At 40.9% G+C, this 14,681-nt stretch overlaps 1 protein-coding gene across 4 annotated transcripts in view; it reads right to left on the bottom strand.

Moving 5' to 3' along the window:
* Positions 1 to 8,455, bottom strand: part of LOC121864261 (adhesion G protein-coupled receptor L1-like) — a 39,126-nt gene extending 30,671 nt beyond the window's left edge. For 2 of the 4 annotated variants that reach the window (XM_042363347.1, XM_042363346.1), the window contains exons 1-3: positions 8,368 to 8,455; positions 4,724 to 4,825; positions 742 to 846 (exon numbers count right to left, since the gene is read on the bottom strand). In XM_042363347.1, coding sequence (XP_042219281.1) covers positions 742 to 846; positions 4,724 to 4,793 — 175 coding nt within the window. In that variant the 5' untranslated portion in view covers positions 4,794 to 4,825; positions 8,368 to 8,455. The remainder of the gene's footprint in view (positions 1 to 741; positions 847 to 4,723; positions 4,826 to 8,367) is intronic. The other 2 variants (XM_042363343.1, XM_042363344.1) reach the window with 2 other exon arrangements.
* Positions 8,456 to 14,681: the final 6,226 nt, after the last annotated feature.

The following is a 14,681-nucleotide window of genomic DNA, read 5'->3' as shown; positions in this document are numbered from 1 at the left end:
TAAGCTTGGCAGAAGACAATGACAATTTTTTTTAGGTAATTAGAAGTGGTGATATTTTTTCTTCATATTCATCCCAGAGCTTCCAGAGATGGACAGAGATGGACTTGTTGGTCATGATTTGCTTTTCTTGTGCACGATTTTAGCTTGTGCTCAGCAACAAGTTGTGATTGCAAATCAACAATGTGAAGAAGAGGGTAGAGCGAGATTGTTCTTTGCTGCTCGGTGGTTTATGTGCTGGTGCCACATCACCTTCATTTGTACTGTATTTTGTTTATTCACCCAATTTGAATCGTTGTCTTTATTAAAAAATTAATATTCGTGTATAATAATAACAATAATTTTTCATTTGTTCTGTATTTTGTTTATTTACCAATGTTTTAATCGTTTTCTTTATTAAATAATTAATATTCGTGTATAACAATAACACAATACTTCTCGAGTAGTCTGTATACATGTGTAATTTATATTCGTGTAAAATAATACCTTACAATTTGTCACTAATACCAGCGACTGTTTGTGGTGACGAGATGGATTTGATATTGGTGACGAAATGGGTGGGGTTTTGGTGACGAACCGGGGTAGTGACGAAACGGATTGGTGACGAAATGGGGTGTGTCCGACACAAGTAAACTAACACTAAACATAGTAAACTAATAATAGACAGGTAAACTAACATACTAAAGACAGGTAAATAGGTAAACTAACATACTAAAGACAGGTAAATACAAGAAAATATCGTACCTGATCTCTCGGTGTTGGGTTTCAGTCCTCGCAAGAAAAGATTGCTTAGCTTGAAATTGTTATTGTTCTTGATAGCTGCCATGGCTGCATCAAGTAGGTGCCAGTCTGCCAATCACAAGAGTTAATAAATCACTAAATCCTACATCTCTAGCAGGAATCTAACATAACTTTCTTTACCTAATCTAACAAAACCTAGCTCTTATAAATTAACCTAACCTAGCTCTTTACGTAAACTAACCTACCTCATATAAGTTAACCGAACCTAAACTAGCTTTAACATAAACTATTCTATCTCAAGATTAACCTTACCTACCCTACCTACTAATAGCAAAATATTAAGCTCAGGGTTATAGGTAAGTGTAAAGACGCAATAGCATAAATATAAATGTATTCATTATCACTTCAGATTCTGAATACCGGATTTCCTTTACAATATCATCCCCAAACACATAACCAAAAATCATTGGTGACTATCAAACTAGTAGAAAATTTTGTTCCAAGAATAATGCAAGAACTGTATACTGTACGTATATAACCTTGTATTTACAACCTTCAGCAGTTGATGCTTATTTGTACGAGAGAGAGACTTCAAGCAGTGTCGCCACCTGTGGTACAATTGTACCAAATTGTACGATTTGAGGATAACGATACTGCTGTCCTACATTTCGATAAAAATGCCATTTTCAGTACAATTTGCTCTTAAGCGGTACAATTTCCCTGTTTAACGGAACAATTTGAATTTTCACCTATTATAAAAAAGGTGGAAAATTTTGCACTTAGTTTCTATTAGCTTAAGTATGTATTTACAGTATTTGTGGTTTTCAACACAACATTTTTAACAAAACAATTTCTTCACAACTGACACAAGATGACCGGAAGTTATTTTATCGAATTGCACAATCTACAGCGTAATAACTCATAAACCTTTCAAGTTTTTCTTTTTATGCACAAGAAAAACATTGATATTTGAAGAAAAATTACATTAAGTTTGCATTCTGTGTTAACTTGAAGAGTAGGTAATACGTTCCTTGTAACAGGGTTCTTGTTTCATTCCAATCCGTTCTGCTGCTGCTTGTGCATTTATGATAACATGATAACGGTTTCAGCAGAGAAATAGCCTATCGTTGTTTTATATGGGCTTAGGGCTTGGTTATCCCATAATGGTGTATGGGTGAAGAGGTGTGAGTTCTGACAACTTTCTTGAAAAACTTGTTTCCCGTTCTGAAAACCAAAAATGTCTTTACGTGAGTGGCTTATAAAAGGGAAAAGTAAGTACAAGAGTATAAGTTTTAATTGTGATTTTTTAACTATGAAATATTGAGAATTTTGTTGATGTTAAGATCACTCCGGCTGTATAGTCCCGTAAGCTTACAGTTGATCAGTTGGTGTCCTGCTGTAGTGAATTAGAAAAACGAGGTAAGGGGTGAAGCGGGTACATGTATTGAATCCAGGAAAAAAGTCACAGGAAAGAAATTCACAGAAAAAAGGCACGGAAAAACCTAACTTACGTGCAATGCCATCATATAAATATTGTGTTGTCAATGTGTACAAGTCATGTGACTTTATTTCTGTTCACCCATAAATTACCGGTTATGTTAATTTTCAGTACATGAGATTAAAGGTATTGATTGGTAAAAATATGAAACATCAACCTTACGTGTTGATGGTGAAAATTACAATATACGGTATAAGCAATGCGTAATAGTGAATTACTGCAATGGCGAACAATGATATATTGAGTGTTAGTCTCAGTTCTTATATCGCCATTGTTGTGGAATACTACTGGTAATTGGAGTAAATAAGTTTAAAATTGTTCTTCAGTACGGTTGCAATAAACATTCGGTTGTAGGCCTAGTAGCAATCTTATTTGTATTGCCGTTTTGAATCATAATATTTTCACAATCTAAATTGTAGAAAGAACACCGTTATATATATATATATATATATATATATATATATATATATATATATATATATATATATATATATATATATATATATATATATATTTTTTTTTTTTTTTTTAATTGGGGTAAGAGAAAAAAGGATTCCATTTAGGTAAAGACTGTGACACTACAACAATGGATGTAGATGACCCTATCCCTGTTAACATTCAAAAACTATATAAGACTATATATAGTCTTTGCTTAGCATTGAAGATAGACACAATATTCAAGATGTTCCGAGCACGAGTAGAGATAGAAGTGCAACTGCAATGAAAGCAGGTTAGCCTCCACAGACTGAATGGGTTTGAAATTCGTTCTCACTGATATATGTGTAAAATAACAGTGTATGAGAGGGAGACCATTATCGTTGCTGGAAATTTATCTAAGCTGTATGTGAGTGATGATTAAATTTATTCTGTTTATGATTTCAGTAAAATATCCTATTGCATTCGGCATATTTTAATGTGTCTGAATGAAGAATAAACTTCAACAGATATGCAGACATACAGTAATAAGATAGTAAAGGTATATAAACGGTGTACATGGCAGTGTAGGTATACAAATACATAGACAGTGAAGATATACAAAAACATAGACAGTGAAGGTATACAAATACATGACAGTGCAGGTATTCAAACAACATACAGTACACAGTGTAGCCATACAAACAACGTACATACAGTAGAGGTTTACAAACAACGTACATACAGTAGAGGTTTACAAACAACGTGCATAGACAGTAGAGGTATACAAACAATGATAAACAAAAAGTAATTCCACCAAGGACAGCCCAACAAAACCTTTACAGTTTATACGTATGCTTATTGCCGAACAAGGTGTATATACTGTACCGTACAATATTTCTGCACTCCATTGCTTCAGTTCGTTAAGCAGGTTAAAGTGAGTTCATTTGCTTAATACCAATTATTAAACACCACAGAAAATAAAGCTATGTTTTTTTTATTATGAGGAAGTTTTATACGCGTACAAAATCTACCACAGAAAGCTACCATTCTCCGCCCTACTACTGTAACACTTTACCACACGTTTCCCCGAGTGAGTTTAGATTAGGTTGGGTTAGGGTAGGACTGGGGAGGTTAGGTTAAGACTGGGTTATATTAAGTCTAGGTTAGTTAGCGTAGGACTGATGTATTATGGCTAGGGTAGATTAAGTGTAGTAGGCTAACATTAGTCGTTTGCTAAAACTCGCCAGTGAGACAAACAACTGCTGAAGGATAGAAGTTGGTGATACTTATTATAATCATACCGGTACCTTCAACACATCCTGTCGGTATCTTCAACACATCCTGTCGTCCCCCTAACTTAACCAAACCTAGCCTCATCTTACCTTGCCAACAGTGCGTGACAGAGACGTGACCGATCGCCCGGGCGGCGAGCGAGCCGATCTTTTGGTGAAGAATATAAATGAAAAGAGACGTGACCGATCGCCCAAGCGGCTAACAAGCCGATCAGTGGCGAAGAGGATAAAACGAAAAAAAATTAACATCACTTGACTTAACCTAACCAAACCTAGCCTCATCTTACCTAGCAACCCATACTTAACATCACCTGACTTAACCTAACCAAACCTAGCCTCATCTTACCTAGCAACCCATACTTAACATCACCTGACTTATCCTAACCAAACTTAGCGTTATCTTACCTCGCAAACCATACTTAATATCACCACAACTAACCTAACTTAACCAAACCTAAAGCTAAGCTAACCTGGATCTCGTGAAGGTTAGGAACACCAGCATATTTCACCTAATGATTAAACACCCTCTAATGTTAAATGGGGATCAGGTTAGTGTAGATTAAATTATAAAAGGTTAGATTTTATTAGTTGAGGTTAGATTAAGTTAGGTTAGGTTAGATTAGACTATATTTGGTTAGGTTCATTAATCATCTGGTGAAATAAGCTGGGGGCTCATAATCTTTAAGAGATCCGCTAACCTAACATACAAAAATAATTTAACAGTCACAACTTGGTACAATACAGAGACCGAGAATATCACTTTGTTTTTCTGTTTTACCTTGACCTTCGGCTACAAAATTCTGTTGGATGACAGCCACCACCACCACTATGCATATCCTCTGCGTCATTTTTCTTCACTTTCCGCTACGAATACACAATTCTGGAAAACCAAACACACACAAACATAACAGAACGGCACCTTCTTATTAATTCATTAATTTCCCCACTTCAAAAATAAAGTCTTCTCTGAAACACATGACAGTAATGGTGTGTCAAAACGTTCCCGCATACTTTAGTATCCAAAAATTCCCCTTCTTCCACTATATATATATATATATATATATATATATATATATATATATATATATATATATATATACGAGAGGGTGTAGCTTTCGCTGGTTAGTTTATGTGATGTTTTTAAGATACATTAACAGTTCCAGAATTGTAAACATGAGGAAAGAGCTCGGACTGCCCTCCCTATCTGAGAGGATAGCTCTACTTAATTACGATGTTTTGCGTCAAAGTTTTGAAGAACAATGGTCCCCAAACTACAGCTCAAACTGAGTTGATGTTCTATCTAAGTAATCCCGACTATCTCGCTAACCTTCCACAAAAGACTCTCTTTGGGGCGTGGCTTCATAAAAGTGTTGCAGATCTCTTGAAACTGAATGTCCTAATCACCCCAGACGAACTCATTAATGCCACTCCTCCTTGGCTGGATATACCAGTTCCTATTAATTATACCCCTGTTGGTAGTAAGCAGATGTTAAACACCGATGTGATGAGATGTGTCGCACTAGAAAATATTAACACACACACAGAGAGTATTAAATCAAGTGAATGTTATGCTTTTACTGATGGTTCTGTGAAGACAAACACAGGTAGAACAGGCTGTGCAATTGTAATATATAAAGAAAAAGAGATGATAGTGTCAAACAAGCAAAGGCTGAACAACTTGGGCCAGCACAACACAAACTGAACTAAATGGAATCTACTTAGCTATCTTAAAGAAAATGGAGGTGGGGTGATATTCTATGACTCTCAAAGTGCTTTGAAATAAATGAAGAGCCCATCAGGTTCTATGTCTGAAGCTGTATATAATATTAAAATAAATGTGATAACTGCCAATGAGAACAACTCTAGTGTCGAAATTGTGTGGATTCCGTCCCATGTTGGAATTAGGTTTCATGACTGCTGATAGACTCGCGAAGCATGTTCGAAAGAAAATGTTGACCGTGACCTTGGCCTGTCCATTGCTGTACTTAAAAACATTCGTCAGAATTATGAACTATGATCTAGAAGAACTGAGAAATGCAGAGTCCTGGCAGTTGTAGCATTAGTAAATACGACAAATTTTGTGACAGGAGATACCGTTATGGCCAGCATAAGGACAGAACTAGACAATGTGATATAGTAGTGGCCAGAATTAGGCTAGGATACAGACACATCTGGCAAATTAGTAACGCTGTACCCATACCGGAACACTCAGCATGTAAATTTTGTGATAAACCTTTAAAGCATACACTTGAACACTATATTATTGAATGTGACACTGTCAAAGACTTCAGGCCACCTAGCTTATTGTATCTTTTCTTTTTCTGTTATCCTCTTCACCACTGATCGGCTCGTTGGCCGCTTGGGCGATTGGTCACGTCTCTGATTCAATTTCAATTGTTTATTCCTTGATAGAGGAAGCGGGATCCTAGTGCTGTCACTCGGTACAATAACACCAGAAGCATCTGGCAAGTGTGACAAGTATATTCAGTATATTATAAAGGGGCTTACTAAAGCCTAAGGCAGGGGTTATTTACATAGGAGTGGTGGTCCAGCAGGCGTCACGGAAGCGTTGTGTGTGGGGACATCTTAGGAGGTAGTGGACAAGGGTGCGGCTGTCGGGTCTTCTGCATATTGCACAAGAGCGTTGCTCAGGGGATGCGGGGATACCAATCTCCCAAGCAAAGTCATACCCAATGATGATACGGGCAGCAATCACGTCCCCTTTCCGCGACTCTTTCCCATAGACATACGAGAGGTCAGGAAGTTTACAGAGGACATCGTACTAGGGGAATGGCTGCTTCCCGAGCTTCTCTCTGTTTGCGGCGAATTTGGGTTCTAAGCTGTAAAAGTGTTCGAGGAACAACGTAGTCAGGTGTGGCCTTGTTGCAGCCAGTCTTGGCAAGGCCATCTGCTGCCTCATTCCCCAAGTCTCTGATTACTTTTCCTTTACTTTTATCCTCTTCACCGCTAATCGGCTCGTTAGCCGCTTGGGCGATCGGCCACATCTTTGTTACTTTTCTTATTCTTTTATCCTCTTCACCAATTGATCGGCTCGTTAGCCTCTTGGGCGATCGGTCACTTTTGCTTTTTATTTTTATCCTCTTCACCACTGATCGGCTCGTTAGCCGCTTGGGCGATCAGTCACGTCTCTGATTACTTTTCCTTTTCTTTTATCTTCACCAAAAGTTCGGCTCGCTAGCCGCCCGGGCGATCGGTCACATCTCTGTCACGCACTGTTGGCAAGTACTGGGCATGCACCGGCTCCTGGATGTACCTGAACCCGCTCCAGTATGGGTCAAGCCTTGTCTTGAAAGAGCTCACACTCGGTGCCGTCACAACACTTTCTGGTAGATTGTTCCAAGAGTTTACAACCCTCACTCCGAAAAAGTTTACCCTCACAGTTTTCTCGACTTGCGGCTTCTTCAATCTTGAGCTGTGATCCCTTGTGGGACGAGCGTCCGCCAGTTCCAAGTAAGGACACTCGACTGTGTAGTGCCCCCTGAGATGCTTATACACCTCAACTAGGTCACCCTTTGCCCGTCTGTAGTATAAGCTAGGCAAGTTCAGGCGCTCCAATCTCTCAGAGTAGCCGAGGTGCCGAAGTGCAGGCACCAGTCTGGTGGCCCTCTCTGTTACTCACTGTTGGCAAGTACTGGGCATGCACCTGGCTCCTGAATGTCATGAACTTTGTAATTACAACATTGAATCGGGAGTGCTTGAGGACATTCTTGCTGTTTATCCAAAATTTGCTAGCCCACACTGATTAGTCTTCAATTAGAATATGACGTCCAATGTATATGAACCACTGTCCTGCATGGCAGTGAACAGTGACATCACCCACATGACTCTGACCTATATATACTGTTCTGAATATGAACTGTTATGAACCTTTGTCCTGCGTGGCAGAGAAGTGATACCACCCTCAGTGTCAAGACCTGACTGAATTACTCAGAATAGGCAAACTGTACTCCAAGCTGTCAATAAATTTGTTAAACTTAAAAAAAAAAAAAAAAAGCATCTATGACGGGATCTTGAGGACGCTATTTTCTTGTTTGTTGTCGTGCGTGCGTGTTTGATAGATGCGCCCTGAGCCGCCCTCATGGAGGGAACAAGTGGCTTCACGTAACACATCAACTCATGTATCATGTACAAAAGTACACATCACCAAGATTTATGTACACATTACCTCAGGGCTCAAGTATCACGTACACATGACTAAGGTGTCATATACACACCCGTATCATGTATACACGTGTCTTCAAGTATTAAAACATTCCACAAAATCAAAATATATTCGTGTTCACAAAACAAAAACATTATCAAAATAAACATACAACTTGGTTATCTAACTTGGTTATCTAACAGAAATGAAGCACACCATATTAAAGCAATAACCAGTGTGTATGGATGAGAGGAACTTGCTTTTGTCTTAGCTTGGAGTCGAGGACTTAAGGCGCAGGATAACACACCTCTACCCTCGCCTGTGTTCTTGGCTACACTGTCCGAGACGTCCACTCGAGTGATCGAGTCTACTATTGAGTCTCGACTCTCGTGGTGCTGACTCACGCACTCACTCAGGACTCGAGCGTCTCTGCATAGACGCGGCTGGAAAGTATAAAACACATCGAGCCCATTGTGCCGAACATGATATAAATAAACTACCGTTTTAGTAGTAATATAAAGAACATCTCAGTATTTAAAAGTTGTTAACAGAGTTGGCAGTGGTCACCACTTTTTCACATCTTTTACTGAGCTCGCAAGTTTATTGATGACCAACGATTTAAAAAAATATACAATACCGCATAGCTTCAAAACTACACAACTATCATTGTATTGCTGTAAATTAAAGACTAGGTTTTAATATTGCGCTCCCACAGAGGAAAAAGTTTGAAGATCAGGCGACATTATTCCAAGTTGGAATAATAGTAACAATAATAATATTTATTCAATGAAATTGCCATGCACTGTATAAAATTATAAACTATGCAGGTACTGTATACGGGTGTGCAGGCTAAAAAATTTCCAGCGACGGATCTAGACATTTACATAAAAAAATTACCTAACCAGTGTAGGTTAGTATTTAACTACATTAGTTTATTAACTAACTACAAGAAAATCCACTCATCCATATAAATGTTTTCAGATTATTTAGGGAAATTAAGAACCAAACAGACTGTGAAGAGCTACAGAAAGATTTCTGAGCTTCAAGAATTTTCGAAGAAATGGCAGCTAAAATTCAATATAACGAAGTGCAAAAGGATGCACCTGGGTCGCACCAACAGTAAAGAGGCGTATCACATATCCCAGCAAGACGAAGAAACTACATTAATTGAGACCGAATGTGAAAAGGACCCTGAGTGTGTATGTCAACAATGAACTTAGAGTTCTCGGGCCATTGTGAGAAGGTGAATCGGGCAACGAAACTATTGTCTTTTAAGTTTAATTAGTTTAACACATTTGACAAAGCTCGGAGTACAGTCAGGTTCTTGACACCGAGGGTGGTATCACTTCTCACTGCCACGCAGGACAGACGTTTGTAGTGGATTTCTCCCCTACAAACGCTGTTTGTCGCTGAGTAGCCGACCCCACCAATTCCCCAGTGTATGCCTCGTGGTCTAGGTCAACCAGCGCCGCCATACATCACGGAGCGAGGGTCAACTACTAAGCCACGCCTACCCCCGCTATTTAAGACCTGACCTCGTGGTGACCTGTCTCTTTCTACCTCCACCAACAGCTAGCAACACCTCCTCCTCCTCCGCCGCTGCCTGGCGGCCCTCGCTCCTCCTCCGCCTGCCTGGCGGTCCTCTCTCTCCCGCCGGCGAGCATGGCGACCCACAAGCTGTCCTTCTCTGAGCGTCCTCACCAACCAGCTCTCTCTACATCACGCTTGTAACCATGCTGCCTTCCCAGCACCAAGCTGCATTGTACATCCAATACAACATGTATATAGAGAGCACATTGTGAGTTTCCTTTCTCCATTCCATCCCGAGTGTGAACCAAACAATCCTGAACCCCACACGTTCATGCACAAAGGAATAGATCATATTCATTAGCAGTATATATAGGTCAGATTCGTGTGGGTTGATGTCGCTGTTCACTGTCATGCAGGACAGAAAGTTCGTACACAAAGAAATACATCATATTCATTAGCAGTATATATTTAGGTCCTTTAGATATCTGGGTGGTCCGTCGCTCGTCACGATCTTCATGAGTGAGGCGCTTCCTCGTCTGGTCCCCAAGGTATGCTAGAGACTGTCAATTGATTGAAATGTCCAAAGGAGGGCCACCAGACTGGTGTCTGCAATCTACGGAACCTCAGTTACCAAAAGAGATTAGAACGCCTACAACTACCTCGCTTATACTTCAGACGGGCGAGGGGGCGACCTAATCTAAGTGTATAGACATCTCAGAAGGCACTACGCGGTCGAATGTACATACCTGGAGCTGGCGGACGTCACAGTTCAAGGTTGAAGAAGCCACAAGTCCAGAAAACTCTCTGGGCAAACTTTTTCGAAGTGAAAATTTTGGACTCTTGGAAGAACAATCTGCCAGTGTTGTGACGGCACCGATTGACCGATTGTGAGCTCATTCAAGGCCAGACTTGTCCAGCACTGGAGCAAGTTCCGATATTATATCGGCGATATATTCATGAGCCAGTACATGCCCAGTACTTGCGAACGGTGCGTATGAGAAGTGACCGACCGCCCAACATGCCGATCAGTGGCGCAAAAAAAAAAATAATAATAATTTGAGACGAAATCACTTAACTTTCGGAAATCGAGACAGGTTTCTGCTCCTTACAGAGTTGCAAGAGCAATTAATAGCTGCACAGTAACGGGGCCTCATTGCAGTTGCAATAAAATATGAAAACAATAGAAGAAACGAGATTTTGCCGAATTCTTGGTCTTCCTCCATTTATTCCTTGTCTGGTAATTATTATGTTTACGTTGGTGGTGGTGGTGGTGGTGGGGGGGGGGACTATGTCTGCGGCCCATTGGAGTGAGCCATCTTTCTACTGTCTCAGAATTCATAGGATATGTATATCTTGACGGACGTGACGGTCGTGACCTTCGTAGTTGTAGCACTAATCTCTACCCGCCGCCCGCTCCCTACTCTCCACGTACTTACTCCTTATCCCTTTATCTTTTTTTTTTTTTCTTTTTTTACACTTATGTTACTGCGCGTTCGGGGCAGTCAGATGGTCGGGGGTTAGTTAATTGTCGACAATTACTTCATTACTACCAAGGTTAGAACGCCTCCAGCTGCCTGGTTTAGATGATAGACCGGACAGGGGACGATTTAATACAAGTTTAAAAACACCTCAAAGGTCATTTCTCTGTCGACATCTGAAGCTAACGGATCCCCGCCCCACTACAGGTCACATCCTTAAGTTAAAGCGAATTTCTTTGCAGTGAGAGTAACTGATGTAATAACGGGGTTAGATTCTGTTGTGGTAGCACCAAGTGTGAGCTCAGTTACTGAAGGCACACTGGCAGTTTCTGGTACATTTTACTATCTTCTTCGCCACTGATCGGTTCGTTAGCCGCCAGTGCATACCTAATATTTGTAACAAAGAAGAGACTTACTGCCCAAGAGGCTGGCGAGAGATTCAATGGCAAAGTGATATGATACGGTACGATACGAAACATTTACAAAACAAACGAAGAACATTGGTCCCAGCACACTACCACCACTCAATGTGGGTACACTCGGCAAGTGGTGCACCTCATGTCTGTGCCTGGGAATGTTGTTTGTTGCTTTCATAATTGATGTCAGATAATTTTTTTTTTAATTTATCATTTCCTCCAACTATCAATTCACACTTCACCGGCTGTTAGTTTACTTATTTTATATGTTGGGCATTGATATTACAAATAAGCTTTAGTAGGGACTTCCCTTTAGATAACCCATCTCCTCCCTGCGGTAACGCGCATAACTCCCACTAATATGTCAAGGGTTCCAGCCTCGGCCCGAACGAGTGTTTTTTTTTTTATCCCGAGGGCTTCAGTTATTTTTAACAAACGGCGCCGTCACTGTGTTTTGAAGCGCGGCACCACTGTACACTCCGTAAGAAAGAGAGAATAAGAGACGATCAGTCATGCTTGGCTTAATATTGCATATCCTAACGTAATAGATACTAATACTGTACAAACAAATAACCTAACCTAACCTTGTCAGCACGGCCAAGATGGAACGAATTCTTGCTGCCTCCAGCTGATTGTACAGTGGTGCCGCGCTTCAAGAATTGCGAACCGTTTGTTCAAAATGACGGAAGCCCTCAGGAAAATAAAAATCGCGGCCCCGGACACACGTGAGAAGGGTGTTATCCAGTGTGACCCCTCAAAGAACAGAGTCGCCCTTCACACCCCAGCTGGAATATATGTTCACAGAATGTCATGAATATAACGAAAATACCAATATTAAGCAACCAACATCAACATAACTAAAAAAATATTCTATAATTATAAGACTTAGATTAAGAGTATGTTAGATTAATCTCATGTATTTAGAAGAGCATTGTAAGAGAGTAATAAGATAATATTCAAAGTTTCGTCCGTGGTAGTAAACTAACACTGGTTACCTCAAGTTGACAACACACGATAATAAATTTTAAGTTTTAGATCTAAATAGCAAGTATTATAAGAACATAAGGAGTCTGCAATAGGCCGGTTGGCCTGTGCATGGCAGCTCGTCGAGAGCTACTACCACTCTATCGTCCATAAATCTATCTAGCCTCCTTTTAAAACTTTCCAGCGTTCCAGCACTTACTACAATGTTGCTAAGCTTGTTCCACTCGTCTACCACCCTATTTGTGAACCAGTTCCTTCCTATCTCCCTCCTAAACCTAAACTTATCCAACTTAAATCTGTTGCTACGAGTCCTATCCTGAAAATTAGCAGACCTACTGTTAGGGGAGACGAGGAACAACGGGAATGTTTCCAGCGCAGGAACAATGTAATAGATTTTTGGAGTCCCTGAGAACCAGCCGGAGGGAACTGAGAGTAGGATAACACACGATAAGATGCAGTTTAAGAATATTTGTACAAAGGTTCTCAAGATGCCATCAACCCCTCAGGATGTGAGGAGGCTGGGACAAAAGCAGGGGGATAAGCCTCGCCCCCTCAGGATCACACTAGTTAGTTAGTGAGGAGAAATGGGAGGTTATTGGGCAGGCAAAAAACTTAGGGAACAGTTATGTGGTCATTCAGACACGCCACATTCCTGGTAGATTGAATTTGCTATTGGGATCGTTGGAACATATCACCAGGAAGGGGTAACTGCCCTTTTAAGTCCTCATGAATATAAAAACCATTTTCGCCCTCCAAATTTTGATATAACGAGATGAAATTTATTCAGAGCTAATAGAAAGTGTTAGTTGGCGACAAACCTTTGTTTCCATATACACTCAAATATTGTCAGTTTATTTACCAGTTATTCCTGGCTGATCCAGATTGTGCATCTGTGCATAAACACCCAGCGTGTTCTTGTCGGCCGACACTCTACACCAACCGTTGGCCATCCCAGTGCGGCCAATATCCAGTGAAATAGAACCTTCAAAAACAGCTGTAAAGTGCGAAAATCTCACATACATTAGGGTTCGAGCCTCGGCCCGGACACACGTGAGGTGGTTATCCAGTGTGACCCTACCAAACATCACGAGCTCAATTGGCTGGCAAGTGGCAAAAATGATATGTACTATATATATTTTCTTGAGGGAAATATTATTGGGGTACTTGGTGTCTGGGTTGTGGTAACAGTAGGCCATACAGCCGATTGGGAAACATTGGTACCCCTGTTTGGTATATCACAATCCCGACCCATCATATTGCCCAACGGATGTACTTAAATGACCTCGCCCCACAAAAGTGTATAGTGCTCGAAGGTTAGGCACACCATCGGGAATGACAACTGAAAATATAGCCCCAGAACTCAAGGTATACCTGGATACAGTATAGTATATCATAATGAAAGAAAAAAATAAAGCAAGCTGTTGTAGTGGACGTCTCCCCTACAAACTGCGTAGCTGCACACCACCTGCTACCGTCTTCCCTAGCAACCAAGCGTATCCGCATTCCAATGCCCGCCGTATCCTAGCAACCGAGCCAAAAGGCCGGCGACTTCTCGGGTTTTCCCAACATGACTCATAGCGGCTGCTGGGTATATAAGCTCTGTCTCTCCATTGAGATTCATTCTGACCATTCTTCTTGAACAAGCAACACCTCCTCCGCCGCTGCCTGGCTCCCTCGCATCTCCTCGCCTGCCTGGCGGTCCTCGCTCCAGCCAGCGAGCATGGCGACCCACCAGCTGTCCTCTGAGCTTCCTCACCAACCAACTCTCATTCTGCCCATCTTCCTGAACAAGCAACACCTCCAGCACCAGACTGTCTATAATATAACTTATATTATATAAGAAAACCACATTAGAGTTTCCTTCCATCCTGAGTGCTAGACAACATTAATATCTCGATACCCCTACACTGTGTAAGGAAAGGTCTATTCAGGTGAGTTTTCATTTCTAAACAGGACTGGAGTGAATTTTTTTTGCTGCCTTAAAGAAGTCAATTTTTGCTTGGGACTTGTCATACAGGTACACCACTGTAGTGGAATTCTCCCCTACAAACGCTGTTTGTCGCTGCCTAGCCGACCCCACCAATTCCCCAGTGTATGCCTCGTGGTCTGGGTCAACCAGCGCCGCCATACATCACGGAGCGGGGGTCAACTACTAAGCCACGCCTA

Source organism: Homarus americanus, unplaced genomic scaffold, assembly GCF_018991925.1.
Source record: "Homarus americanus isolate GMGI-L3 unplaced genomic scaffold, GMGI_Hamer_2.0 scaffold26351, whole genome shotgun sequence".
Classification (NCBI taxonomy): Eukaryota; Metazoa; Arthropoda; class Malacostraca; order Decapoda; family Nephropidae; genus Homarus; species Homarus americanus.
This window is presented reverse-complemented; position numbering and strand designations above follow the sequence as displayed.